This window comes from Eschrichtius robustus, chromosome 10, assembly GCF_028021215.1.
Source record: "Eschrichtius robustus isolate mEscRob2 chromosome 10, mEscRob2.pri, whole genome shotgun sequence".
Taxonomy (NCBI): Eukaryota; Metazoa; Chordata; class Mammalia; order Artiodactyla; family Eschrichtiidae; genus Eschrichtius; species Eschrichtius robustus.
The window spans coordinates 117,764,951-117,792,707 of record NC_090833.1 but is presented as its reverse complement, the minus strand read 5'-3'; the positions used below and the strand labels follow the sequence as shown (position 1 = coordinate 117,792,707).

Genomic DNA, 27,757 nt, shown 5'->3' with positions numbered 1-27,757 from the left:
AACCCCGAACTCCCAATCCATCCCTTCCCCAGCCCCCTCCTCTTTGGCAACCACAAGTGTGTTCTGTATGTCCATGAGTCTTAAACTGTGCATTTTAAATATCTTTCTCTATATATGATACAGTTTTATAAAAATCCTTTATAAAAATTTATACAAGCCTTACAGTTACCCACACTGAATCTCGTCTTGCTGATTTTAGCCCAGAGTCCTTTTTTATTAGTTGTGTTAGCCAAACCATGTGGTTTGGAAGGTAAACGCTGGATTTTTTTTTTTTTTTTAAATTAGGCTGGACCCCAAAAGGGGGGAAAAAAAACCTGTGAAGGAAGACATGTATGAAAGTGTTCCCTCATTACCCAGAGGACTTAGTAATATTATCCTTGCTGCTTCCTCATTTTATGTTTCTGCAAACAAAATGGTTTTGTTTGTATTTAACCAAGAGTTCAGCATGTCCAAGAACTTGAATGAAATTTGGGGTTAACCTCTGAGAAATATTTATGTGATTAAGTAATTTTTAGGTAACTTTAAAAGCAGAATTTACCATCAGCAAAAATGGTTTCCAATATACTAAGTTATTATATGCCCTCAAATCAGAAGTCTCCAGTTAGGAAAATTGGATTAAAAAGGACTGCACTTAGAGTTATTAATAACTTTAAATTTTTGCATTTTTTAAAGGACAGTTTTTTAATAAAAATGAGTGAGCCTCTAACTCCCTTTATTTGAGACAAGCAGTCACTTCCTGATTCCCATCCCTCACCAAAATGTGCTTCACAGATATCTTAAGGTCTTTGTTCGAATAAGATGTTACTAGATGAAAATTCAGTGCTGCAGCTGGGCTCATCTCCTATCCTGCTGGCTTTCTTCATCCCCGTGATGTCAGAGCCATCCAAGCTGAGACGCTCCTTTCTCTCAGCAAAATGTGAGCCTGTTGTCACTTTTGGATGAAATTTTCCCAGAGAAGCAAAGCTGAACAACTTTTAGGGCATTGGACTAATGTTTTATCTAGTAAAAGTCCCTGAGACATAGCAATGTCCGAAGATCACCGAAAGAACTTGCCAGTGCTTTTTTATTCTTATTTTTTTCTTCCGTTTGTAGACTGTCCAGTCGGTCATCAGCTCTATGCATGAATCTACCTCATTTTATGCAATAGAAGTGTTCCTGAAAATTCATAGAAAATGAAGTTAGTTCAGTCGGATTTGGAACATGCAATCTTTTCATTCTCAAAAGGGCCCTCTGGAGGAGGGGGCAACTGTATAAACAAGCTCAGGTTTTCTTAAAATGGCATAACTTAAAAAAAAAAATCAAAATTGTAGATAACATAAGAAGACACTCTAAGAGTTGGCCAGATCATCACTCCAAAGCCACCTTCTATTATCCCTGCTGGATAAGATTTTATCCTGATTTAAAATGTAGGTTCAGGGCACAGAATTGCATTAACTGTAAACACAGTGTTTACGGGGAAGGTGTTCTCAGGCGTTGAGAACAATGGCATTTCTCTGTGTCTCCAGAAAGTCCATCTTTCCAGGCTGGGAGAGGACTGTTCAAGAGCATCAGCCCTGGGAGGGCAGTGCAGGGAGGGAGGGTCAGCCACGGAAGCTGACGGCCCCAGGCTCCCAGCAGCATCCTCTAAGACGGAGCCCATCTCCCAGATGACAGCCAGGATGGGGGGATTCTTCCCCAAATCTCGACACACTGGGCTGTTCATTTCTTCTCCCACCGTCACGGCCACGTGACAGTGTCCTTTGGACTGGGCTTGTATCCTTCCAGTGTATCTCATATATTGGAGGACACACAGCCCACCTACTTGGGCAGATGGGTTTCTAGTGAGTTACTTGGATAGTGAGAGTAATTCAAGTGTTCAGATCCAGGAAACGCCTTGTTTCCCATCTTAAATCTTTTATTACTTCATTTCACATTGGGTTCCTCATGTCTTGGACCAGGAAAAAATGCAGAACAGCTAAGAGGCCTTGTGCTCTAGGAAGAAGGAGCTTGTGGGGGACGGGGTGTGACCGTCAGCATTTTGGCCTCAACATTGATTAACCATGACCTTGAGAGGATCCCTTTGGACCTTGGACCTCACTTGAAGAAATGAGCAACTTGGGCTAGTCCACATACGGTCCCTTAGAGCTGTAATATCCTGCGCTTTATTGACCCTCCTCTGGTTAAGGACACTTCTAACTCATCTCGTAACCATATGTATTCAATTTAAAATTCCCAGTCCCCGTTGCCTTTCCAGATACATCTCACTTTCCCAATGATTCATCTTATGTGAAGCTCTGACTTGAATTATTTCCACACTTTCTTCCTCTTCGATTGAGAAGCCTTGAACTGTGTGCAGTACACTCAGAAACACACAGGGTACCTTAGGGTACCTTCCTTCACGCTCTCTGTTATCCTGTCGTTTTCCTTCTGTTCAGTGAGCCTTTTTATCAATCATAATTGTGTGCTTTAAATGTATTCAAGCCTTGGGACTTCCCTGGTGGTGCAGTGGTTAAAAATCAACTTGCCAATGCATGGGACACGCGTTCGAGCCCTGGTCCGGGAAGATCCCACATGCCATGGAGCAACCAAGCCCGTGCGCCACAACTACTGAGCCTGCGCTCTAGAGCCCGCGAGCCACAACTACTGAGCCTGTGTGCCTCAACTACCGAGGCTGTGTGCCTCAACTACCGAAGCCTGCGTGCTTAGAGCCCGTGCTCCACAAGAGAGGCCACCGCAATGAGAAGCCCGCGCACCGCAACGAAGAGTAGCCCCCGCTCGCCGCGACTAGAGAAAGTCCATGCGCTGCAACGAAGACCCAACACAGCCAAAGATTTTTTTTAAATTAAAAATTAAAACAAAAATGTATCTCATGCCTTTACCTGAAAACTCTTTTCTTAATATGCCAAATACCTCAGCAGGATTCCTTGATGTTCTTTGAGCCAGGAACTCTGGTGGGTCCCACAGCGCAGTGTTTTTAAACTGTGGATCATGACCCATGAAAGTGGGTGGCAACCACCACTAGTTTAAAATAAAATAGAAGAGAAAATGCGTAGTAACCAGAATTTCCCACTATTTCTAGCACAGGAAGTCTTCAAGGATACCATTCTTTCAAAAAGAGAAAATAATTTTGTTTGTTTGAAACAAGGCAGCGCATTATTAAGAACTCAGCCTATCTTGTAATTGAAATCAATGCCCACAAGCTCTCTTGGGACATAAAGGAAGACTCACTTTCATTTTATTTATCATTTAATTGGTTTACCTTTGCGTTTATTACTTTTATTGGTATTTAAAAATTGACATGTAATTTTAATAGATAAAAATGTTTGTGTTAGAAGGTAGGACTTTTACCCACAGTGAGCACTTTGCCCTCCCAGTGTTTAAAACATAAAATATGTTTGAGGGCAAGTTTGCTAATTTTCATTACTGATGTTTGACTCCAGGGGAGATGCATTCCTCTAAATTCTGAAAAGCTTGCCCTCAGGGCTGTTGGAGAAAGAGCTTGGAAGAGAAGCATTGCCCTCATCCTGGTCTGTTGGCTCTTGAAAGCATGGCGGCCCAAACATCGGTGGCTCCAGGTGGTGACCACCGTGTCCCTAATCCTGAGGGTCAGCCACTCAGCTTAGCCCCAGTGGGACACCAGACTTGGCCCGCCCAGGTGGGCTCACTCCACGGGCTGTGGCTGGCCTCCAGGTTGGCAGGGATGAGCCGGGTGGTCTCAGGTGTGGTGACCCATCTCTGCTCAGGGGCCCCTTTCTCCAGCCCCACGGCCTGCCTCCCTGAGGGGTTCAGCCGGGCTCCCAGAGATGGAGCAGAGCGAGAGGAGACCTGAGGCTTTGGCTCAGAACAGACATCACTCCGACCACTTCCATGGTTGAAGCAGCCGTCAGGCCAGCCGGAACCCCAGGGCTAGGGAAGGGGATGGGGCTGCAGAGTCCCTTTGCAGCGGGGCCTGGATGCAGGAGGGGGTAACTGCAGCCATTCCTGAAAAAAATCTATGGTACAGAGTCTCACGTGGCCCACATAATGTGCGAATAATCGACAGGCTCTGTGGGAATCAGAAGTATATGACTTTTCTTAACATTTACCAACACAATCATCTTAGGTTACTCATACAATATAGACAATCATTGAATTTAAAAATAGTTAATGCACTCCCATAATAATACATACGTACATACATTAATTAATTAATTAGAAATAGCTAATACGTTCTAGATTGAGCTTCTTCTTAATGGAACAGCTAACAGTTCCTGACGACAAAGCATTTACCACGCGCCAGGCAGCACCCTAAGAACAGTGTGTATCATGTCACAAGAATAGATGGTCGTGCGGAGCGTGGAGTCTGGAGCCCAACTTGGTTCAAGTTGCCGCTCATGAGCTGCGTGACTTTGGGTAAATCAATTAGCCTTACTGTACTTCAGCTTTCCTATCTATAAGACAGGCTAAGCGTAGTAAATGTAACTCATAAGGTTGACATGAGGGTTAAATCTAAATTCATCTATATTCAGTGCTGGTAGTGTTACCTAGTGCCTGAGAAGGGCTTACGTAACTGTCAGCTGTTGTCATGGTTACCATCATCACCCCTCACAGTAACCCTGTGATGGTTGATTTATGAGTCATGATTCATACAAACCCTATAAGGTAGGTTCTATTATTATCTCCATCTTCTAGGTAAGGGCGCTGAAGTTCGGGGAGGTGGACCAAAGTCACAAAGGCCCCATGGGGCAGCGCCCTCATTCAAGCCCTGGCAGCTGGTCCCAGAGTCCGGGGTTTGCATGCTACAGAACACGGCTGCACTGTGTAACAGTAGTTTCCAGAATAATTGTCTGCAGTCAAACATTTCCATGTTATGTTCTTTTTTTCCCATTGTCAGCTGTTCAGAGAAGCTTGATTTTCCCCACCAGTGGCTTTTCAGTTGAGCAGCGACATTGTAGTTGAAAGGCCTTCCATGACCATCAACCAAAGTGGGCAGGAGCTGGCGTCTTCCACGTGCCTGGCACAGAGGCACACACTTTGCACACCTCTTGTGTCCTCTATACAGACACACTCATGAGGTACATGTTATCCCTATTTTATAGGTGAGGAAACCAAGGCTGATGAAAAATCACAAAGAATGAGTCCTACTCCAAAGCTTTTGCCACTAGGTTGAACGGCTAAATTAAATGTCAAGAGATTCTCTTGTGACTACTTCGTAAAGTGACCCTATAATAATCGTTACTGAATTTGCTTGTTTTAGAAAGGCAGAGGGTCGGGCTTCTTCGGAGCAACTTTGTGGTTGCCCTCTGATGAGTTACTCTGTTCTCTTCCTTCCAGAGGAGATCTGCACCCTCGTTATAGCAGAGACGTTCCCCGAGGACGCCGGGATCTTCACGTGCTCGGCGAGCAATGATTACGGGTCAGCGACCAGCACTGCCCAGCTGGTGGTCACCTCAGGTATGCAAGGAGCAAAGGGTTGACGGGTCCCCAAGGCAGAAAGGACCCACCTGGAGGACTACTCAGCCTCCAGGAATGCTTTGCCCCGGGGGTCATCCTCACAACCATGGTTTCATCACGAAACAAAAGGCTGGGGTGGGAGGGGGGGAGGGGAAGCGGAGATGAAAACACAAAGGTGATGATAATGTAGCAACGGAACACATGTGGGCCTCTTCCTTCAGTCTTGGGATCTTGGTCTTGGAAACAATGCGATGGCTGGCCAAGGGCCTCCTGCTGGCCCAGAACTATGCTCACACCAGTGTCGACGGGGTCTGGAGATACTGGCGCAAATCAGTCACTGTTTAACCCACTAGATAAACCTAGAGAAGCTGTCAAGATCTTAGAAACCAGATTTCTTTGAGACTGGACGCCTATGGAAAACTAAAGGAATGCATTTTATTATTAAAACCAACATTCAGAAATATCTGGGCAGTTTTTTAAACTCAGAAGCTTACCGCTAGGGAAAGCAACCTGAAACAGTTCTTTTCCTTTATTTCTTTGACCTTTAGTTAACTGTTTTCTACTATTATTAATTAGCTTTACCTGGTCTTTACGGCCTTATTTGTGTTGTTTATTTTACAGTGGTTTTTAAAATACCTCTTTGGCCAAGCCCAGTACGGGGCACCATGGTTAGGAGGCAGTGAAGACGTAGCCGAATTGCACCTGGATTTCTCTAGAACAGGGAGAACTTGTGCTAGGGGGCGGCAGAGACACAGGCAAAACCAGTTTAGGGCTGTAGTGGGGAATTAGTGCTTTTTCATCTTCATTAAGAGAAGAAACGTAAAGTTCACCTTAACGGGACACCAGTTGATAGGAATGAGGGCTCTGAGTGTTAACAGGAAACTCTGGGGTCATGATCAGAGCTCCAGGGAGGATCCCAGTATTTTGACTTTGAGTTGAAGATGGTCCCAGCAAATGGCCACAGCAAGAGTGCAGTGCTCCAACCACGCGGCCAAAACTCCGGGCTCCACGTCCGCGTGGCAGAAATTAACATGCAGTATTTCCCATTTTCCTCGGGGATAAATCTGCTCTAGGCCAAACATAAGAGCTATTTTTGAGCTTTCTGTTCACCTCAGTAGGCACTTTTTGGAGCTCTGCTGGACTCTGGGCAAGGCCAGGAATACAAAGATGCTCTAAGATGCGTTCAGGCCATTGACAGTAACAAGCAAAACTTTCTTTTGTACCAAGTTACAGCTGGTGTCAGTCATGTGAACCGGAAAAAATTATCCGTGAGATTGTAAGACATTTCCCTTAGACTCAGAGCTTCACTTGGCTTTATGATGGATGAATGAATGAGTGAATGAGTGAACACCCATTGCCCAGCACAGAAAACCTTTGTAGCCTACACTAACATCAGCAAAGCTCAGGTAGGGTGTTCCGTCGGATCCATGGGCTGAAATGCAAGAAGACAAAGCATCATTAGTTGATACTGTTTGTGTTGTCATTTTTTTTTGGATGCTGTTTGTGTGTGTGTGTGTGTTTTAACCAAGTTCTATCTTTAGCTCTTGTTTGAAATTTGTTAATGAATTGGTAGCTGGTCTCCCAGCTGGTGGGCCATTCAGGAAATGAGACAGGTGCAGTGAAATCAAGCCTGGGGGAACCAGGCCCCCCCCTCGGCGTTGCCCCTTCAACAGCTAACAGGGCCCTGGGCTCCCAGGCTGTCTGTGACGGTGGGAGGGGGCTGTGGACCATGAGCATATCACGGTGTCTTCCTCCTGTCCCCTCCCTCAGCCAACATGGACACCTGCAGCTATGACGCAGCCGGAGAGGCCAGCAGTGGCCGCTTCCAGCCCTCCCCGCTGCCCCCTCCAATCTGGGAGACCGGCTCCTTCGAGTTGGCTTCGCAGAAACCGGATGAGATCCAGCACGTGACCAGCCCCGTGTTCGGGCTGAGCCCGGCGGCCCTTCAGTTCAATTCCGCCGCGGAGAGGGAAACCAACGGCGTCCACCCGGGCCACGGAGTGAATGGACTGATGAACGGCAGAGCTGATGGCAGCAAAGCTCTTCCCAGCGCAGCCCTCCTGCTGTCACCCACAAAGGAACCACCCCCTCTGCTTGCCAAACCGAAACTGTGAGTACTCCCGTACGGCTTGATCCCACTGTGGTACTTGTGCTGAATTGCCTCTGTTGCCAGGGAAACCGTTTTGCCTGGGCTCCGCCACGGGGCAAGTGGCCCCTCCTGCAGGCGAGTTGTCGCGGGCTGGTGTGACCTTGCTACCAAGTGGGGTCCTTCAAAAATATAAATGATACCCCAAAGTAAAGAAGGTAAATGAGAAGCTTGGTCAAATCTGCCTTTTGCTAAAAACTGTAACTGGTTTCAGCTGTGAAAGTATCTGTGCCTGGTGCAGCCTTCCGATGTATGCAAGGGTGTAGCCCTCCCCAGAGGAGATGGGAAGGGACTACGCTGAGCCGTCTATTTAAATGTATTAAATTTCCAAATGTTTCACATTTAAGAATCGGTGAGGAAATCCGATACAGGTAAGCACGGGAAGCCTGAAAGCTGAGGATGGAGATTGCGGGTGCGGACCCTGGGGAAGGAATGAGTGCAGAGTGCCCTTCCCAGCCCGACCCACTGGGCTTGGGGATCCGTGGAAGGCATGTTTCCGCGGATACCACCTTCGCATTTGGTTTCCATTATTTTGTTAAGATGATAAACCTTGCGTGCGCTGTTTCCATTGGCGCCACACCGGGGAGGGTGGTGATGGTCGGAGCTGTCACAGTGTCAGAGAGGAGGAATCAGTTAACAGAACAGACCTCGAGTCACTGCCCTGATGGAGGTCGGTGGAAACGTAAGAGTCACATCAAATGTGTACATAGTCTACGCGGCCACATTTCCTTGAGAATGAGTTCTCCGGGATCTGGGAAAGCGCCCTGCGTTTCCCCGTGATGTCTGAGCTTTGTGATTTGGGGCAGGAAGGATGGCTTCAGGATAGGAGTTACTCTTTGCTTCCCTGGTACTGAACAGCCTGCTTTATTCTCCCTTCCATCAGCTCATTGGTGAGAATAGGTAAGGTATTCAAGTTAGAATAATATCTTATATCCGTACATCACTTTATTGTTAGGCGATTTTATGAGCATTATTAGACTAATCAAGTAACAAATCATCCAGACAGATGCCTTAAGTTAACAAATGGGCGGGCAATTTTATAAAAGTAAACTCCTTGACAATCTTGTGTTGCAGTTTCAGAAATCTCTCTTTTACTACCCCGCATTTTGCAGGCAGCAGGGCTGCTAGGTTTGTGTACGGTAGCGAACGTTCTATACCTAGACTCCAGGCGGGCTGAGATGCTGGGCAGGTCGCAGGAGCTCAGCAGTGGCAGCCTTAAAAGAGATTTATACTCTTGTAGCTCCAACCCACTGAATGAATTGGCTCTGCTGACTACTTCTATCTTTGCATCTTGAATATGTATTTGCAGTGCTTTTAATGAAACAAGGGACCTGCCCTCCTGAGGGAGAAAGGGCGGGGTGTCCACTGCCTGGGCCCGGGAGGGGCTCTCAGTGAAGTGTGTCTGCCCTAATGGCTCATGAAGCGAGTATAAATCACAAGAGAGCAAACAGGAGGGCTGTTAACATGCCTTTACAGCCCTCCTTATCTCAGGAGTTTGAACAACTCTTCAGCTTTGAGCTGGACTTTAGGTGAGCTTAGTGTCTCTGGGTGGGTGGGGCGTTGTCTGTAAAAGGCAGACAGGACACTTGGGTGGTTATTAAGAGGCTGCGGAGCTTACGCACAGGTTTGAAGAGTGACATCGTGATCTGCTTCTTAGTCAGGTTTTCAGTATAAAGTAAAATACAGGGAACATGGATTTCAGTGTTTAAATTCCCTTCATGTGGAAATTTAGGGAAACTTGGTAGCTTAGAAGTAACATTGCTAGTAGCAGGTTTTCCTGCTGCTTTCTTTTTTTCAAATCTTTATGTGTTTAAATATATCCTTAGAGCATCACTTCATGATTTTCATATCGTATAATTACCTGCCAGTTACTAGGTAGGAAACAATATGTGATTGACCCTTTCAAAATATATATCCATTTAAAAATTTTCTTATGAATTGCAGTCCGTTTTTGGATTTTGTTTTAATTACAAAGTAAGTGCGTGCTCGAGGTGACAGTTCAAACAATACAGGAGTACTTGAGGTAACCAGCGTCATGGTTTGGTACGAGGTCTTCCACCCTTTCTCTGTTATCGTGGTCTTTTCCGAAAGAGTTTGCTCATTGTTTCAGGAGTTGTATCCATTGGTAGGAGTGCCATCGAATGACATCTGCAAATCATGTACATGACATCCAAGGAATTGATGATTAATGTCACTGCCAAGTAAAATTCCTATACATGTCTACTTCCCTTCATACATTGGGAAAAAATGAAATTTTGAGTCTTATGGTTGGCAGTGGGAAAACTGATGCACTTGAATCTTTCTTCATCGGCCCATGATTTTACTACTTTTCATAAAAAAGGAGAGGCTTATATTTGGGGGAGTTTTATGGCATTTCATTCATCTGAATCGTTTGTAAGCAAATAGGAAACAATTAGGAGGGGATAAATAATAGGAATTTAGATATTTCCTCTTAATAAATGAACCTGAAAAGGGTGTTTGATTTGTCAGATTCCTGAAAAATTATCATTGTCAGAAGGAAAATCTCTTTGCATTTTTTTCTCTCAAATAGCTCACTATTTATTATGGAAAGGGAAAAAAATCAGGCTGAAACAAAACGGTAGAAAGGTCCTGAATTCCCTTCTGCAGGAAGGTCCTCCAACAGAAATCCTCACCAGGGGTCTTGCCGCCCTCCCAGCCTCCAGCCGCATCTGTGCTCCTGGCCCATGGTCGTGGGATCCACGTCCACTCCCATTTCTGCATCTCTCAGTGTCTTTGGCTCAGACACCACCCCTCAGGTGTGAGTTAAACGTGATTGGATGTGGGCCATTCAGTGAGTTCCAGGTGCCACTCACAACGCACTGTGGACCACAGGAGCGCTTAGGCTCCACCCAGGAAGGAATTCACCTGTGAGGGTTGTTTGTGTGACTCGGTGTCTGACACTCAGCACCGTCCATCGCAGTGCAAAGAAAAGAAGCCATGCGCTGCTGAAATCATAGTTCTTCTCAGAGAGAAAGAGGAAGGAAGGAACATACGCCTAGCTTTTGTGAACTGTTTTTTTATATTATTGTCCTTGTTCAGGGCACACCAAGTAAGTCTGTTGCTGCCCACTCTCTACAAATGATGCCCGAAGATTCAAAATAAATACACGACTCTGTTTGTTAATAGGAAATAAAGTCCCAAGAAGCTTTTTTTCTTGCCAAAACACAGTCCCTGGAGGACATGGGTATGCAGGGTCTCCAGGATCAAACGCTGGCGGGAAACTCTGGAGCCAGATTGAGCAGGTGCTTTACAGATCCTGTTCTCCCACTGAGCTCATCTCTTCCGTTAGGCCAAGCACTATAGAAAGACCCATATGCTGTTTTCAAGCCCCATTTCTTTCTCCTTTGATATTCGTCCTCCGTCTTGTGGAAGAAGCAAGACGAGGCATCCAAGAGGGGCTGGCTAGAGGGGAGGCCGTGGGTACGTCCCTGCACTGGACACAGGACAGCTCAGGGGCTGAAGCGGTGCCAGGCACGTGCCCCGGCCCTCAAGGCCCAGGCCCTCGGATGGGAGCACGATCCTGAAGTGCTCCCAGCATGGTCACCTGCGCCATCAATGGCCGAACGAGGTGTGGGTGCAGCTCCCTTTCCTCCTGTTCTCTGCTCTCTCCTCCCTCGGCCGCTGAAGAAAGCATGGTGTCAGGGGTTCCCACCTGAAAATGGTGAAATGACCTCAGGCTGAATCAGCCTTCTCACAGCGGCCACATCTCAGACCTTTGCGTCTCTCTTCCTCCTTTCTCTTGCTCCCACCCTGGGAGAGCTGGTTATTCCAGCAATGCTTCAAGGACAGGGGCAGGTCCTATAAACTCACTGCTACTTAGGTATCGGGTTTTACGTGTCACCTCGTGCAGTTCTGCCCTGACATCTGCATGATGATGAGCGGTCATGAGCCCTGTGAGGGACCAGAGGAGGAGGAGAAGGGGAAGGGATGCTGGAGAGAGGCAGGAGAGGAGGGGGCAGCCTGGACCGCTCTCCCATCAGGGGCTCAGCTGAGCCAGGCTTGCTGTCTCTGGGGGCTCCCTGTGGTCCCCTCCGTGCTCCTAGACACTAAGAGGGGCACGGGGGTTCCCTTGCCTGGAATGTTCGCTCCCCGGCATGTCCTGCCTGCTGCTGAGGGCGGCTCCTCCTGGTCTTCCCAGTGGCCACCTCCCCCGGGGCCCCCAGTCCAGAGCGGCCCCCAGCCGTGCCCAGTAAACCATGCCCTCTGCTGTCTGCACAGCACGGAATTATTGCTGATAGTTGCTTATTTACTTGCATGTTGCTTTGGGCGTTGCTTTCCCCCACTGTTACAGCGAAAGACCTTGACCGTCTCTTCACTGCTCTTTCGCCGGGTCCTGCGGCCTGACAAACAGTGAACGCCCAGAAAGATTTGAATGAATGAAGCAAGAACAGACCCATAAAGAGGAAGAGAAAGGTCTCCCACGTTTAGAGCAACCCCATTCATTGTGCTTAACTTTGACCCACATGTACTCTGGGATTTCTACTTTCCAACCCCACCAATCCCAGAGGTTTCCCACTTGACAGTACTTCCCAGCTGACACCCTTATCCTATAAGCTGAATGAGTATGAAGGATTAAATAAGAATCCCACTGGCTAGAATTACATTAGACAAGGACGTCCAGGGTACTTAATTTGGGATCCTTTTCAATTCCTTTCTCATTCCTTCCGTGTTCTCCTTTTATGAAAGTCTTACTTTAAAACGTTGTAGAAAAAAATAAGACGTTTGGAAAAACGAGGGAGCCGTCACTCTCCTGCCCACTCCCCACTGGCGGGAGGACAAGCAAACCACTGTTCAAGGCATGTGTACTTGACGTGTCAGCACCCCATGCGACGCAGACGCTGGACGACGGGCTGAGGGCTTCTGGGCCGCTCCTCCCCGTCCTGTTTATGTTGGACGCGGCCCAAGCCCGGGTGCGGCTCGGTCAGCGTAACTGGGAAAGTTGGACGTTTTCCGTCTTTTAACCTCTGCTGGTTGGGGTTCAGGGTCTCACTCTGTGACTGTTTCACATTCGAATACCAATGGTCTCTTAGGTTCTGTCCCAGGTAAAGGCTTACCTGCTAGGTCTAAACACACACGCAAAACAAAGAGACGATAAGCAAAACAATTGAGGTCAAATTAAGAACCAAAGGTCAAAGAGATGACCTCTCCCAGCAGTTGTGAAGAGGTCCTTCTTTTAAAATAAAAAAAAACCAAAATTATTTATTCATTTGGCTGCGCCGGGTCTTGGTTGCAGCACGCGGGATCTTTAGTTGCAGCATGCGGGGTCTTCTGGTTGTGGCATGCGGGATCTAGAGTCCAGACCAGGGATACAACCCGGGCCCACTGCGTTGGGAGCATGGAGTCTTAGCCACTGGACCACCAGGGAAGTCCCAAGAGGTCCTAAAATGTACAGAAATGTCCTGAAAATCTAGCTCACATGTCATTCCCTGACTCCTGATGAGCGTCTGCAGTGTTGGGTGATGCTGGCACCCAAGGCACAAAGAGGGAGAAGACAACGGTGTTACCTATGAGTAATTTACGACCGAGTGCTGCTCAGATCACACGGGCAGGAACACACACAGTTCTACACGTCTGTCAGCGCCACGCAGACGTGTACAATGACCAGTCCCCAGGTTAGGTTCCGTGCAATCCAAATGCCTTCTCTTCCCAGTTTGATGTTTGGAAGATAAGCCGCTCTGCTTCTGATTCCGAAAACCTAATAGGCACCAGCTTCCATTTCTGGTTGAATGATTTTCATTGTCTGCTGAGTCTAGTCAAATAACGAAGCAATTTAGTGACAGTGGAAGTGCAACGTATAGAAACAGAAGGGTTTTCAAAGTAATATTAGGACAAAAAAATAGGGCAGAAAGAAGTTTCTTCAATTTGTTATTATAAAATCACAGGCAAACACTCATCCTTGTGTTTATGGGACCGTGGTCCTAATTCTGAAGCACCTGGCCATGCAGATGTGGACTCTTCATGATATGATGATGGCTTTGCAGGAACAGTGTTGATGTTGAATCACTTTGAGGCAGCCCCTCCCAGGAATGCAAAGTCCAATCAAGGAACTTCCTGAAGCTTAAAGCTTTTCACGAAGGAATAACATCTCAATGTATCCTTCCTCATGGTTTTTTCACGTCAATATTGGCTCCGACACAGAGTCACATTCTTGGATGTTAGGATATGAGTGCTCTGCTGTGCTAGTCTCTTGGTGAGTGTAAAGTTTTAATTACATTTCCTGAAGAGGCTTGAGCCCTTCTTTTTATGGCCGGTAGCCTTATTTGGTGTCTAAAATACAGCTGAAAATACTTACAGATACTCTACGTATTTTTGAAGTAGTTCTCAACCATCCAGAGGAAATGCCAGATATTCATCTCAAATATTGGGTGCTTTCCGTGAAAGAGTAAATGGTGATGCAATCTCTTCAGTGTGTCCATCTCATCTGGCCTAAGCGCACATGAGGGCCCCTTTGGTGATTACAGAGTAAGCTGAAAAATGTAGTCCCTGCTGGGTAGAGACCTTTTATTTTTTAAAGGGGGAGCCACGTATGAACTACATGCCCAGAGATAATGCTATAAATCTGGTGTCCAAATATTAACAACAGAGTGTTAAGCAAAAAATACTAGAAGCAAAATGATATATGGATCTGAAGACTAATTTTATGGAAAAAAATAAACTATTTCAACCAACTAAAATGTGTATTATGTGGGAATTCCCTGGTGGTCCAGTGGTTAGAACACTCGGTGCTTTCACTGCCATTGGCTCGGGTTCAATCCCTGGTCGGGGCACTAAGATCCCACAAGCCGTGCGGCCAAAAAAAGTAAAATAAAATGTGTGTTATGTATTAGAAAGAAATACACCAAATGTTACAGCTCTCTGTGTGGTGCACTATTGAGCAGACTATGTTTTCTTGTTGACTTGATTTTCCAACTGAATTTTCAACAGTAAGCGTTCTTTGTGTTTTTTATTTTTATTTTTTTAATAGTAATCTTTTATTTATTTATTTATTTATTTTTATATTTATTTTTGGCTGTGTTGGGTCTTCGTTTCTGTGCGAGGGCTTTCTCTAGTTGCGGCAAGTGGGGGCCACTCTTCATCGCGGTGCGCGGGCCTCTCACTGTGGCGGCCTCTCTTGTTGCGAAGTACAGGCTCCAGACACGCAGGCTCAGTAGCTGTGGCTCACGGGCCTAGTTGCTCCGCGGCATGTGGGATCTCCCCAGACCAGGGCTCGAACCCGTGTCCCCTGCATTAGCAGGCAGATTCTCAACCACTGCGCCACCAGGGAAGCCCAACAGTAAGCGTTCTAACTTTTATGGCTACAAAGTGTTATTTTAAAAGAAATAAGCCCTTGGCACCCTGTCTCTCCCATCCGTCCGTCTCCATTCAGCCTCAGTCCAGTGACCACCATACTGAGCACAGCTGGACGCAGAAGGTTCTGGCCCTGCGAGCTCTTGCCTCCTCACCCCCGCCCGGAGCCCCCCTCTCCTCCTAGATGTCAGGGGCTTTGGGATTCCGTCTGGGCTTTGACAACCCATCCTAGAAGACCCTCCCCAGAAAACGCCCCGTATTCCAGAGCGATGCGGCTTCTCATACACCGTCTCTGCTCCCCCAAACCCAACCCCCTTCTCCAGCTGCGCATCTCAGGTGTTGGGATAAACGTAGCAGGAGCAATAAAAATTAATTAAAAGAAAAAAGTAACAGGAGTAAGATAACTTTTCATTTTAAGGCCACAAATAAGCCACATGTTTTGAAGACCAACGTTTAGTGGATAATCCATACAAGGCCTTGCACGGAAAGTCGGATGAGACTTTCCCCTCAGAAGCATCAGTGAGGGAGAAAAGATACGAGAAGGGAAATTGAGGTTCCATGTCAAATAAAAATATTATCAGTAAAATACCTGCCGAAAGCGGGAGCGGAGTTGTGGTTAGTGGGAGATGAAGAGAGAAAAAGGCTGAAGACAGCAATGAGAAAGGATAAGGAATTCCAGGACCGGTGCTGTGTAATTTTTGTAGAAATGGTGAGAACCCGTTTGAAGTTAGAGACTGATCCACGTTGGATTCAGTGACTGTGGTCTCAGGACTTGGTTTCAGCCATCATCAGCCCTCTGAAGGTAGAAGCAACATCACAGTATCCCCACACGCCAGCACCACCAGCTGTGTCCTTGTGGGGTCAGAAAGGGAAGCAGATTAAGCCAGATCAGGGCTTAAGGGGAAAAGAGATCGAACTCAAGAAAATGGAAGTTACACGAAGAATGAAAACGACTCGGAGGGTGAGATGGGAAAACAGGAAAAGGGAACAGAAGTTGTGACCACAGAGAAGACTCTTGAACGTTCAAACCCTTAAGAAAGAAGGAACTTCCACGCGGTAGAGGAATTCCAGTGGTGTCTGTTTGAGTGGCCAGTGGTAGTGGAGGTCAAGGTCACAGGAGTGGAGGAGGCGGTCAGGGAGCCATGAAGTGGGGACTTTAGAAGGAGCATTTACGTGGACGATGGCCAAAGGGGGTGGCAGGAAACCACATGCTACGAAGTAGTGAAGCCATCAGCAAAGTGAGGACGTGGCCAAGGTCGTTGGTGACAAGCAGGGGAGAGGGAGTGCGACGCAGGAGCACGGAGACGGAAAGAGAGGCGGCTGCCCAGGGGTGATGGCGGAGCCGTGCTAAGAGCGCATCGGGGATCCAGGACCACGCAGGACTCTCCTCGCTCAGAGGAGATCACAATGAGGTTAGTAACGTCCTCGAGGAAATCCAGCTTCCAGTCAACACAGAAGCATTTCCGACGGCACTGAGCAGCTGGGATGTTGGGTAGAAACAAAGACTCCCCCAGATAATCCCATAGAAGAGGGGTCTGGGGGCAGGAGGAGAAGGAAGGCCGCGAGGAGAGTGGAGGGCCGGCTTTGCATCAGAGGAGGCAGCTGGGAGGGCAAGGATGTCACAGCGCCCTTGGGATCACCTGCTGGTGTTTCACAAAGAGCAACCCAGGGCCTGTGTAGTTAGAAGTGGAAGGAGCCATTTCTGGTATAGTTTGTACTGCTTTGTTCGTCCCTACTTACTTTGTTTCCACTGTAGCGCTGTGATCTGTTCTGTAGTTACTAACCTCTTCTATCCAAGGAGGACCTTGAGCTGGGTTTTTACTGAACAGCCTCTTTCCTAGATTTCGATATTTGAAAACAATCGTTTAAGAACAGTTGAGCTAAGGCTCATGAGTCTGTAATCCATATGTCCTGGATTTTAGTTTGTGTCCACAACTTTTACTACGAGAGAATTTATTTCTGTCTGCTGCATGCTGAAATACATTAGCTTGCCCATTTTTTTTTTTTTTACCATTGATTTCTTTTTCTCTGTGAATGTGTAAGTCCTTCATTCAAATGAAGCCATCACCTAATGGTGAAGACATTAGTCACAGGGAGCTTTATCTGAGTTGGTTCCTCTTACATGTGTAAAAGCAGACTGTTCATTTTCTCAACAAACCTAAGAATGACTGTTTCCTTACTTGACTAAAGTTATGATTACACAAACCTTGTGGATAGTACTGGAATCAATGTTGGTTTTTGAAAACCTTTTCCATATGTGGCAGGGAATTAGATATTCTTTCATTTGGTTTTAAGAATAAGGTACATATTAAACGAATTGGATAAAATAGATTTCCATGAAACATGTTGGCTGGATAATGACGCATAAATTGAGACACAGATTTGCTCCATTACTCGAAAGGAATTAGATGTTCTTTCATTTGGTTTTAAGAATAAGGTACATATTAAACAAATTGGATAAAATATGTAGATTTTCATGAAACACATTGGCTGGATAATCACGCATCAATTGACACACAAATTTGCTCCATCATTCAAAAGGAAACTATAAATTAATTGCAATCAGGACCTCCAACTTTGCTGTACGAAGTCCACGTCTTCTGACCCCTGGATGCAGAGGTTCCCACGAGGAAAGTACGGGCACCTCCTTCTGTCAAGGCTGTTAGGAGGATACACAGTGATTGTCAAGGTTTTTCCTGAAGTTCCGGAGAAATGCCTTAGTAAATAAGAACCTTTAGTTAGTGTCGCTGTCTCCGTTTGCACTGTCTGCTAGAGCTCACTTCTCTGCCCCAGCTCAACTCAGAAACCCTGGAGCATGCTTGCCCTGTGGCTGGCTCCGTTTCACGGTGTCCTGCGGATCTGGTGTTTTATGTCCATGGAGTGGCGGGTGTATCCTCTGTAGGCGGCCTTTGAGGGACTCCAGCTGTGAGCCTCCTGATACAAAGCTAGTAAAACCGTGGAATCACTAACATACTATCCAAATATTTTTACTTCACTATGCATGTCAGGGACCAAAAGGAGTAGGTCCAGCTCTCTGGTCGTCTTTTTTTTCTCAGAGGAGTTTATAAATCGGTCAAATATGGGTAATTATATGGCTCGGCTATCATTTCAAACTTTCTGCTTTCCTAGTAATTGCCATTAAATGTGAAGGTTTTGAAAGATTTCTGGAAAGACCACAAATATTTTCTCGTCCTTGTTTCTTTCTTTGTTGGAAAATAGTTCCTGTGCCATCTGGTTTCAGGGATGTATCATTATATGTAGTACTGTTTGTAGGGAAAAAAAAAAGCTATGAAATATGGCCTGAGTACATTGCAGTGCAAAGTAAAAATGTCTTCTATAGTTTCTAAAATGGAGTTTGTAGCTTGGGCTTGCAAGTAGTTTTGGTCACGGGGGTGAAGTCTCACTCTGGGTGATCGTGTTTCCTGTCTGGTATCCTCCTCTCCTTCATAGCAGTTGTTTTCTTCAAAGGGCGTTCTCTAAATCAGATGTGAAATGTTCACATTTATTTTTATTCTGTCACAAAGCATTCTCACAGAGAAGAGGGTTTCACGGTGGGACCTTCTAGAATAACAGCAGGAGTTTCACTTCATGTGTGTTCTAATTATTCTATCTTAAAATAGCAGAATTATGTTTGGTCTTGTCATTACTATAACAGTCTGATACTAAACAGCTGCCTTACTGGAGAGAAAGATAGTAAAGAATTTTTAATTTTTACCATAAAATGGCAGAGGGAGGTTTCTAAAAGCAGTTAGATGGCCCCTGAGTGTCCATTACTTGAGAAGTTGATTTCTGCTGAGGACCTCTGCTCCCGTGTTCACCGTGGTATCACCTACAGGGAAATGCGCATGTCGTTATTTTGCACATAACAAAGGGCCAAAGGCTGCTTTTATACAGCAGAGTTCTGTTTTGCACTCTTGGTGCCAGTAGGAAGCAATCTCAGTAAACTGGAATTCCTACAACAATTGGGATGGAATGAGGAAGGTGCATCTCTTCAATGCTGTCTCTGTTCTGGGTCCTTTCAGTCGGGACAAGGGAAGGCACCATGGAAACAGATTCTAGAGCCTGGGGCTCACCTGGCCGGTCCTACCTTTGCTCTGCATCTCGGGCTGCACCTCTCTGCTGTCTTCTCCTACCTGACCATCTTGCAGGGATGGATGCAGGCAGGCGATGACGCAGACTTCCTCCTGGACCCAGCTCAGGCCCCAAACATATAGACCTGGATTGGAGTGGAATGAAGGGGCTACGCGGGGTCCAGGCAGACAGGAGGCATCAAAGACAGCTCCCAATTGGGAGTGTTTGGGGAGGCGGTCCTGCAAGGCTGGGTCTGTGTCGGGGGTTTGGGTGGGGGGCTGGCCTGAGATGGATGGCTGATTTCTTAAGAGCTTGACCTCTGAAAAGTGACTAGAAGTTGCCCTGACACAGTGAGTATCTATAAACAGATAAATTAAAGTTTTGAATTCCTCTTTCTCCCAAGTCCTTATCAGTCTGCAGTGTACCCTCCACGGAGTCTAGAACAAACTAATTTAGGGTGATATGAATAAATAACCAAGTCCCTCTAGCTGACTGCATCCCACTTGGTTATGAGCGATCTGTCGTTTATTCTGGATTTATTCCCAGATCAGTGAGTCATTTTCCCCCTGGTGTCAAATTTCCTCCACGATCTATTTTCACATGAAATTTATAAACATCAACTTTTTGGGTCTTTTTTATTAAATTTTTCTCTTGAGCTATAATTGACATATAACACCATATTGATTTAAGGTGTGCAGCGTGTTTCCAATATATGTGTATATTGTGAAATGGTCACCACAGCATGTCCGTTTAATACCCATCACCTCACAGAGTTACAAGCTTTTTTCCTTGTGATGAGAACATGAAAAATCTACTCTCTTAGCAGCTTTGAAATATACAACACAGGGTTGCTATCTGTAGTCACCATGCAGTGCATTACACCCCAGGACTTAAGTCATCTTATAACTGGAAGTTTGTACCTTTTGAGCCTCTCCACCCATGTCACTTACTCCACCACCCCCAGATTCTGGCAAGCACCCATCTAGTCTCTGTGTATATGAGTTCAGTTTTTTGTTTTTGGGTTTTTCTTTTTTTTTTTTTTTTTTTTTGACTGCACATAAAAATGAGATCATACAGTATTTGTCTTTCTCGGTCTGTCATGTAGCATAATGCCATCAAGGTCCATCCATGTTGTCGAAGATAGCAGGGTTGCCTTCTTTTTATGGCTCAATAGTATTCCTGTGTGTGTGTGGAAGGTGCGGGAGGAGGGAGAGAGAGAGAGAGAGGGAACATCTCTATTTCTGTATCCGTTCATCCATCAGTGGACACTTAGGTTGCATCCATGTCTTGGCTACTATAAATAATGCTGCAACAAACATGGGGGTGCAGATATCTCTTCAAAATAGTGATTTCATTTCCTGAAGATAAATACCCAGAAGTGTAATCACTGGACCATATGGCAGTTCTGTTTTTAAGTTTTGAGGACCCTCCATATTGTTTTCCATTGAGGCTGAACCGGTTTACATTCCCACCAACAGTACACGAGGGTTCCCTTTTCTCCACATCCTCGCTGACGTTTGTTATTTGTTATCATTTTGATTATGGCCATTCTGACAGTTGTGAGGTGATACCTCATTGTGGTTTTGATTTGCATTTGTCTGATAATTAGTGACGTTGAGCATCTTTTCATGTGCCTGTCGTCTATCTGTATGTCGTCCTTGGAAAAATGTCTCTTCAGGTCTTCTGTGCCCATTTTTAATCGGGTTGTTTGCTTTTTCACTGTTGAGTCGTGTGAGCTGTTTGTATATTTCGGGTATTAACCCTTTATTGGTCATATCATCTGCAAACATTTTCTACGATTTGGTGGGTTGCCTTTTCGTTTTGTTGATGGTTTCCTGTGGTGTGAGCATGTCTTGTGCTAGGAAGCAGTCTGCTCATTTATGGTTCATGTTGACATTAGCGTGAACTCAGAACACTGTCTGAGGGTGCAACAGGATTATCGAGGAATTTACAGGAATGAAAAACCACTCTACACAGTCATCCCCAAGAGTCTCCACCGTGCGTCGGGCGGTCCACCCCTGACAAAGGCAGGTGATGGGGTGGATATTTATTCTGATAAGAGCAGTTACTGTCATCCTGCATGTAGACTTAGTACACATGTTGGGCGTTTTTTCCTCCAGAAAGTCTTAATTGCAGCTACTTATGTAACCTGGGCATGTTGCATTGATGGGACATTTCAAAATAAGGAATTGCTTAAGTCACAAAGAAACTATTTCAGAGATTTTGTGCAAGTAAAAGTGACCCAGTATGAATTATTGATGCATTTGGAAGATAACGCTCTGGCTCCCTCACTCTGTTTTCCTGTCTCGGTTGTGGGTTTGTTTTTATGATGAACTGTCTGTATCCTTGTTGCGTCTCATTGGGACCATCAGGGCAGCTAGTCAGCATCTTCTTAAGCATTTCTTTGTTTTTTTTTTTTTTAAGTCTAGTTGATTTACAATGTTGTCTTCCTTTCTGCTGTACAGCAAAATGATTCAGTTATACACATATATATTCTTTTTTCGTATTCTTTTCATTATGATTTATCACAGGATATTGAATATAGTTCCCTGTGCTCTACAGTAGGACCTTGTTGTTTATCCATCCTATATAATAGTTTGCATCTGCTAATCCCAAACTCCCAATCCTTCCCTCCCCCTCTCCTTGGCAACCACAAGTCTGATCTCTATGTCTGTGAGTCTGTTTCTGTTTTGTAAATAAGTTCATGTGTGTCCTATTTTAGATTCCACATATAAGTGGTATCATATGGTATTTGTCTTTGTCTGACTTACTTCACTCAGTATGATACTCTCTAGGTCCATCCACGTAGCTGCAAATGGCATTATTCATTCTTTTTTATGGCTAATATTCCACTGTATATATATGTACCACATCTTCTTTATCCATTCCTCTGTCGATGGACACTTAGGTTGCTTCCATGTCCTGGCTATTGTGAATAGTGCTGCAGTGAACATAGGGGTGCATAAAACCTTGTGTTTCTCATGTCATTGTCCTGACGTGAAAATGTCTGAAATGCAAGAGAGTCCCCGCATCCTCTCCTCCATTCTTGACCAGCTGCTCTGTCTCTCAGGACACAGCTGTTGCCCTCAACCCCCCTTCACTGTCATCATTGAAGTGTCTTCACCTCTTTCCTTTCCTGGTTCCCTGGCTCCTAAATGCCATGTGTCTCACTTTTTTGTTTTCCTCTCTCATTTGCCAGAAGCAGACCCTCCAGTAGCTTTCACAGAAAGTGTGAAGGACCAATGGTTTCTAAACCCTACTTGTCTGAAAAATGTTTTTATTTTATCCTCACACTGAAATGACAGTTTGGCTTGGTTTGGAATGATAGAGTTTTCCTAAGAATTTTGAGGAAATTGCTTCAGCTTCTTCTAGTTTCTAGTGCTAACGTAGAGGAGTCCAATGCCAACCTACTTTCTGGCCCTTTATGTGTGTGACCTATTATTTTTTTCATTCTAGAGGTATGTCGAATCTCCTCTTTATCCCCGGTGCTCTGAAATTTGATTGGTGATATGCAGTATTTTTCAAACATTGTACAGGATATTTAGCTAGGATAGTTGCCCTTTCAATTTGAAAACTCATGAGTATACATTATGGAAATTTTCTCATTATTTTTTTATTTCCTTTCCACTCTCTCTGTCCTTTCTGAAACTTGTATTATCATGATATTTCCAACTCCTACATTAGAACTGAGGTTCTGATTTTCTTTTCTTGCCTGTTTCCATTGTACTTTCTCTAGATCTCTTCACCTTTGTCTTCCATGCTTCCTGCTGAATTTGTCATTTCTGCTGTCATACTTTCATTTCCCGAGGCTTCCTTCTCGTTCTCTAAATTTCCTGTGGCATCCTGTCAGTTCACCCTGTCATGGGTGCTGTAATGACCTTTCTCTCTTTGCAGCTGTTAATCACTGGAGGTTTTTGGGGGGTGACTGTCATTGTTGTTACTTAGTCCATCCTCCCCCCCCCATTTTCTGCATTTTCTCTATTCCCTCAAGTTCCTTTTTTTTTTAAATCTACTTGGGCTAAATTTCATGCCTGAGGTTTTCTTTAACGTCTCGTGCTGATTGGCACCCACACGTTGACTGGTAACTCTTGTTGCTGGGGGTTTGCCAGCTGGTAGGCATCACCTAGGACTTGGCAAGGACCCCAAATGTCAGTATCTGCAGGTCTTTCCTCGTAGGTTGATGAGTTTCTCTAGAAAGAAAAGCATTCCGTTTCCTTCCCTGGCTGAGGGTGGACGGGGCAGGGACGTGCTTGGCAGACGGCATTTGGGAGCTGAACGGGGACAGGGCTGGCTTCCATCACTCGGAGGACGTGCCCATTTAATTCCCACGCCCGTCTTCAGCCTCTTCTCTCGCCCCTTCTCTCTGCTGGGCCAGGCGTCGCTGGGTCTGACTCTCGCTGGCTCTCTGTCCCCACAGTAGAAGCCTCTCCTGACTCTTAAAGACGAGGAGGAGGAATGGCCAAGGGGCTCCAGGGGCAGGTGGAGCTGGCCTGTCCTCCTGTACTCAGAGCCATCCCTCCCTGCCTTCACAGCGGTCTAGTGGCCAGGCCTTCAGCTGCTCAAGTGAGCTTCCTTCTTGTTTGCTCCACCTCCTGTGGGCACCTCATGTAAGTCAGTGACAGCTCCCTGCACTTTCTATTCCAGTGAGATCACAGTTGTTCTCTCTGTCTCTCAGATCTAAGGAAGGAACAAAAATAAAATGCAGCCATTCAATCCACCACTTGTTACTAAAAGACAATTTACAACTTTGGACCTTGTTTTTAAAGGGAGATTCTTTCTAGCCTCAGAGAGCAGTGTAGACAGAGACAGAATCTCCACCTCCCCCCAACGAGGTGACCTTGAGCAAGCCTCTCACTGACCCAAGTCTCAGTTCGTCTTGAGTCAAGGGAGGGATGAGTGCCTATGTCACAGGACTGTGGTCACAGGCAATGATGTGCTGGCACAGAGCCGTGCCACAGGGCGGGTACCCAACTGATGTTACCTGTCATTGTTCTGATTATTATTATTAAGGGAATGTGTACAGTGACTCTTCTGTTCCTTGACTACACACATAGAAAGCTTCTGAAATAAGCAACTTTCAAAACTTGCAAAAAAAAAAATATGGGACTTTTTCCTACGTTATGTTCCTTTTTTCTTCCTCCACCTTAAAAATGTAGTGAGAGAAAAAAATTGATGGAAAATCACTGACTGATTGGGAGCTTTTGTTTTCATTCAAGTCACCCTAGAGTTCCTGAAAATTACACGTATGAACTTTAGCACGCTGAATATCAGAAATGGGGAAAGTGCTGATGGAAGGCTACAAAATGTTGGTAGACAGCTTCTTCTTTTGTGCAAGCTTAAGGTCTGTAGTTGTGCAGGAAACACTGCTCACAGACCAACAGAAGACGTGTCACACGCAACTGGCTAAGGGTTGAAATTTCATACTTGCTTGTCATGCTCTCATGAAATGCTGGAGCCCTCAAAGCGTTTTATTTTGCTAACCAACTGATACATCATTAGGGAGATGTTGCTAAATTCACCAAGGCCTGTCCACTTCTCCTCCTGTGACAAAGAACTCTGCAAAGTACAGTCAACCCAGAACTCGCATCCGTGTCTGTGGCCTGGGAGAATCCCTCTTCCACAGAGAGTTTCTGAAGAACTTCTGACATGTTTCTGTCAGTTCTCCTGAAGCCCCCTTTCCCTTTTCCTCTCCTATTATCATGTAGGTGATTGACTTCGAGTCAGTGCCAAGTAGTAAATAACTTGAAAAACAAATGTAGAGATGATTTGAAGAAGGCTTGAGTCATTGTGTACAGAGGAAATTGAATCTGTATTGTTGGGGGTTAGTCCAGAACAACCTGAGTTGACGTGGAGGAGGCCTGTGGCCTTTCCTTGGAGAAAGGCAGTCACTTATCCACTCCTGTTCAGAAGTTCTGGGTCTGTTGGAAATGTTATCTAAGGCCAGAGAACATAACCAAAAATTTCAGAAAAGCATAGGGTGTTTAATAATGGTTCCAAAAGCAAACATGAGCTCAAAGCACAATTCTTCCCTTTTCTTACCTTAAAATGATTCCATTCCTGGTCAAGCTGAGGTTATCTAAGGGCAAATCAAAGCGTTAAACCGAAGTAGAACGTGATTCATCAGAAACATTAAAATATATATGATGTGTTTATTTTATATAATCTGATAGTGTATTCTTCACCCCGCATTGTTTTCTCCACTTAAACTACTTCACACAGAACAAGTGCTAACTAGAACATGATCACGAAACTAGGAGCTCCATTTTCAGGGTGGAATAGCTTGGAAAACTTATGGAAGTGTTTCTCACTCTTACAAAGAGAACGTTGATATTGTGCACATGAATCAGATAAACTAGAAACTTATGGTCAAAAGAATTTTTCAGACCTCATGTAAACATGGATTCTTGGTATTCTTAATTCAGCTCTTAAATACAAAGTATTTTCATTCCTAATCCTGAAACTCTATAAATATACAGGATTCTTTTATGTTTTCCTTTTAAGTGGATAAGTGCTGAAAATTAGCTAGCTTTTATTAACTATTTGCCTAATTCATTTTTTTCTTTTGTTAACAGCTTTATTGAGACATAATTCACATACTGTATATACACTTTCTTCATTTAAAGTGTACAATTCAGTGGTTTTTAGTGTAGTCACAGGTAGGTCCAACCATTGCCATAGTCACTTTTTAGAACATTTTCATCATCAGAGAGAAACCCTGTACCTTTTAGAGAGTACCTTCCTTCCAGACTCCCATTTCCCATCCCAAAGCAGCCACTAATTTGCCTTCGGTCTCTATAGATTTGCCTGTTCTGGATACTTCACATAAATGGAATCATACAATGTGTAACCTTTGGTGTCTGGTTTCTTTCACTTAGCGTAGTGTTTTCAAGGTTGCAGCATGGATTTCATTATTCAGTATTTCATTCCTTCTTATGGCTGAATAATATTTCATTGTATGAATATACTGCATTTTGTTTATCCATTCATCTGTTGATGGACACTTGTGCATCTTCTTTGGAGACATGTCTTTTCAAGTCCTTTGCCCATCTTTTAATTGGGGTGTTGGACTGTAAGTGTCCGTTCTGTAAGCTGGGCAGTGGGCCTTTATCAGATGTGTGATTGCAAATGTCTTTCTCATCTTTCGGCTTGTCTTTTCACTCTCTTGATAGCATCCTTTGGTACACAGAACTTTTCAGTTTTGATGCAGTCCAGTTTATCTTTTCTTTTGTTGCTTGTGCTTTTGGTGTCATATCTAAGAAACCATTGCCAAATCCAAAATTATGAGGATTTACTACAGTGTTTCTAAGAGTTTTATAATTTTAGCTCTTATATTTAGGTCTTTGATTGATTGTGCTTTATTTTGTGTATGTGGTGTGAGGTAAGGGTCAAACTTCACTTTTGTATGTGTGAATATTTAGCTGTACCAGCACCGTTTGCTGAAGAGAATATTCTTTCTTCATTGAATAATCTTGGCAGCCTTGTCAAAAATCAATTGACCATACACATATGGGTTTATTTTCTGGAGTCTCAGTTCTGTTCCTTTGATACGTTCATCCTCATGCCAGTACCATACTGTTTTTTTTAGTTGAAGTGTAGCTGATTTACAATATTATATACGTTTCACTACAACATAGTGATTCACAGTTTTAAAAGATTATACTCCATTTATAGTTATAAAATATTGGCTGTATTTCCTGTGCTGTACACTATACCCCTGTGGCTTGTTTTATTTTATACATGGTAGTTTGTACCTTTTAATCCCCTACCTCTTCCCTCCCCATTTCCTTTCCCCAAGATAAACACTGGTTCGTTCTCTTTGTCTGTGAGTCAGCTTCTTTTTTGTTATATTCACTAGTTTTATTTTTTAGATTCCACATATAAGTGGTATCATATATTTTCCTTTCTCTGTCTGACTTACTTCACTTAGTATGATAATCTCTGGGTCCATCCAGGTTGCTGCAAGTGGCATTATTTCATTCTTTTGTATGGCTGAGTAGTGTTCCATTGTATATATGTACCACATCTTCTTTATCCATTCATCTGTTGATGGACATTGAAGTTGCTTCCATGTCTTGGCTATTGTGGATAGTGCCACTGTGAACACTGGGGTGCATTTATCTTTTCAAATTAGAATTTTTGTCTTTTCCAGATATATTTATCCAGGAGTGGAATTGCTGGATCATATGGTAACTATTTTTAGTTTCATGAGAAAGCTACATACTGTTTTCTATAGTGGCTGCATCAATTTACATTCCTGCCAATAGTGTATGAGGGTTCCCTTTTCTCCACATTCTTGCCAACATTTATTTGTATTCTTTTTGATAATAGCCATTCTGACAGGTGTGAGGTAATATCTCATTGTGGTCTTTTCTCCATTGTATATCCTTGCCTCCTTTGTCGTAGATTAACTGACCATAGGTGTGTGGGTTTATTTCGGGGCTCTCTACCCTGTTCCGCTGATCTATGTGTCTGTTCTTGTGCCAACTAATTCATTTTTTAAGTTGTTGAGACGTGTTGAAAAGTATGACCAGCGTGATGAGTACAATTTAGTCATAATTTTAATGATCAAATATTAGTGTGCTTTAGTCATTAGCAACAAATGAAAAGTGAAATGTTTTTACCAGTCATATCACTGTCATTAGCAAAATCTCAAATCCTGATTACCTGAGGTATCAATTTTACCCTTAAAAATCATGAGCTCTGGGAACTTTCTGGAAATTGTACCTAGGATTCAAATACACATCTTAATTAGGAAGCCCAACTAACTACAGCAACTCATTTATTTCTAAGAACAGTATTTAGTATTTTAAAGTTCAGCAT

The 27,757-nt window shown here is 44.5% G+C and overlaps 1 protein-coding gene across 4 annotated transcripts in view; it reads left to right on the top strand.

The window, feature by feature from the left end:
- PALLD (palladin, cytoskeletal associated protein) overlaps nucleotides 1–27,757 on the top strand; it is a 367,391-nt gene that overhangs the window by 177,007 nt on the left and 162,627 nt on the right. For all 4 annotated transcript variants that reach the window (XM_068551769.1, XM_068551772.1, XM_068551771.1 and 1 more), the window contains 2 exons: nucleotides 5,293–5,412; nucleotides 7,183–7,522. In XM_068551769.1, the coding sequence (XP_068407870.1) occupies nucleotides 5,293–5,412; nucleotides 7,183–7,522 (460 nt within the window). The remainder of the gene's footprint in view (nucleotides 1–5,292; nucleotides 5,413–7,182; nucleotides 7,523–27,757) is intronic.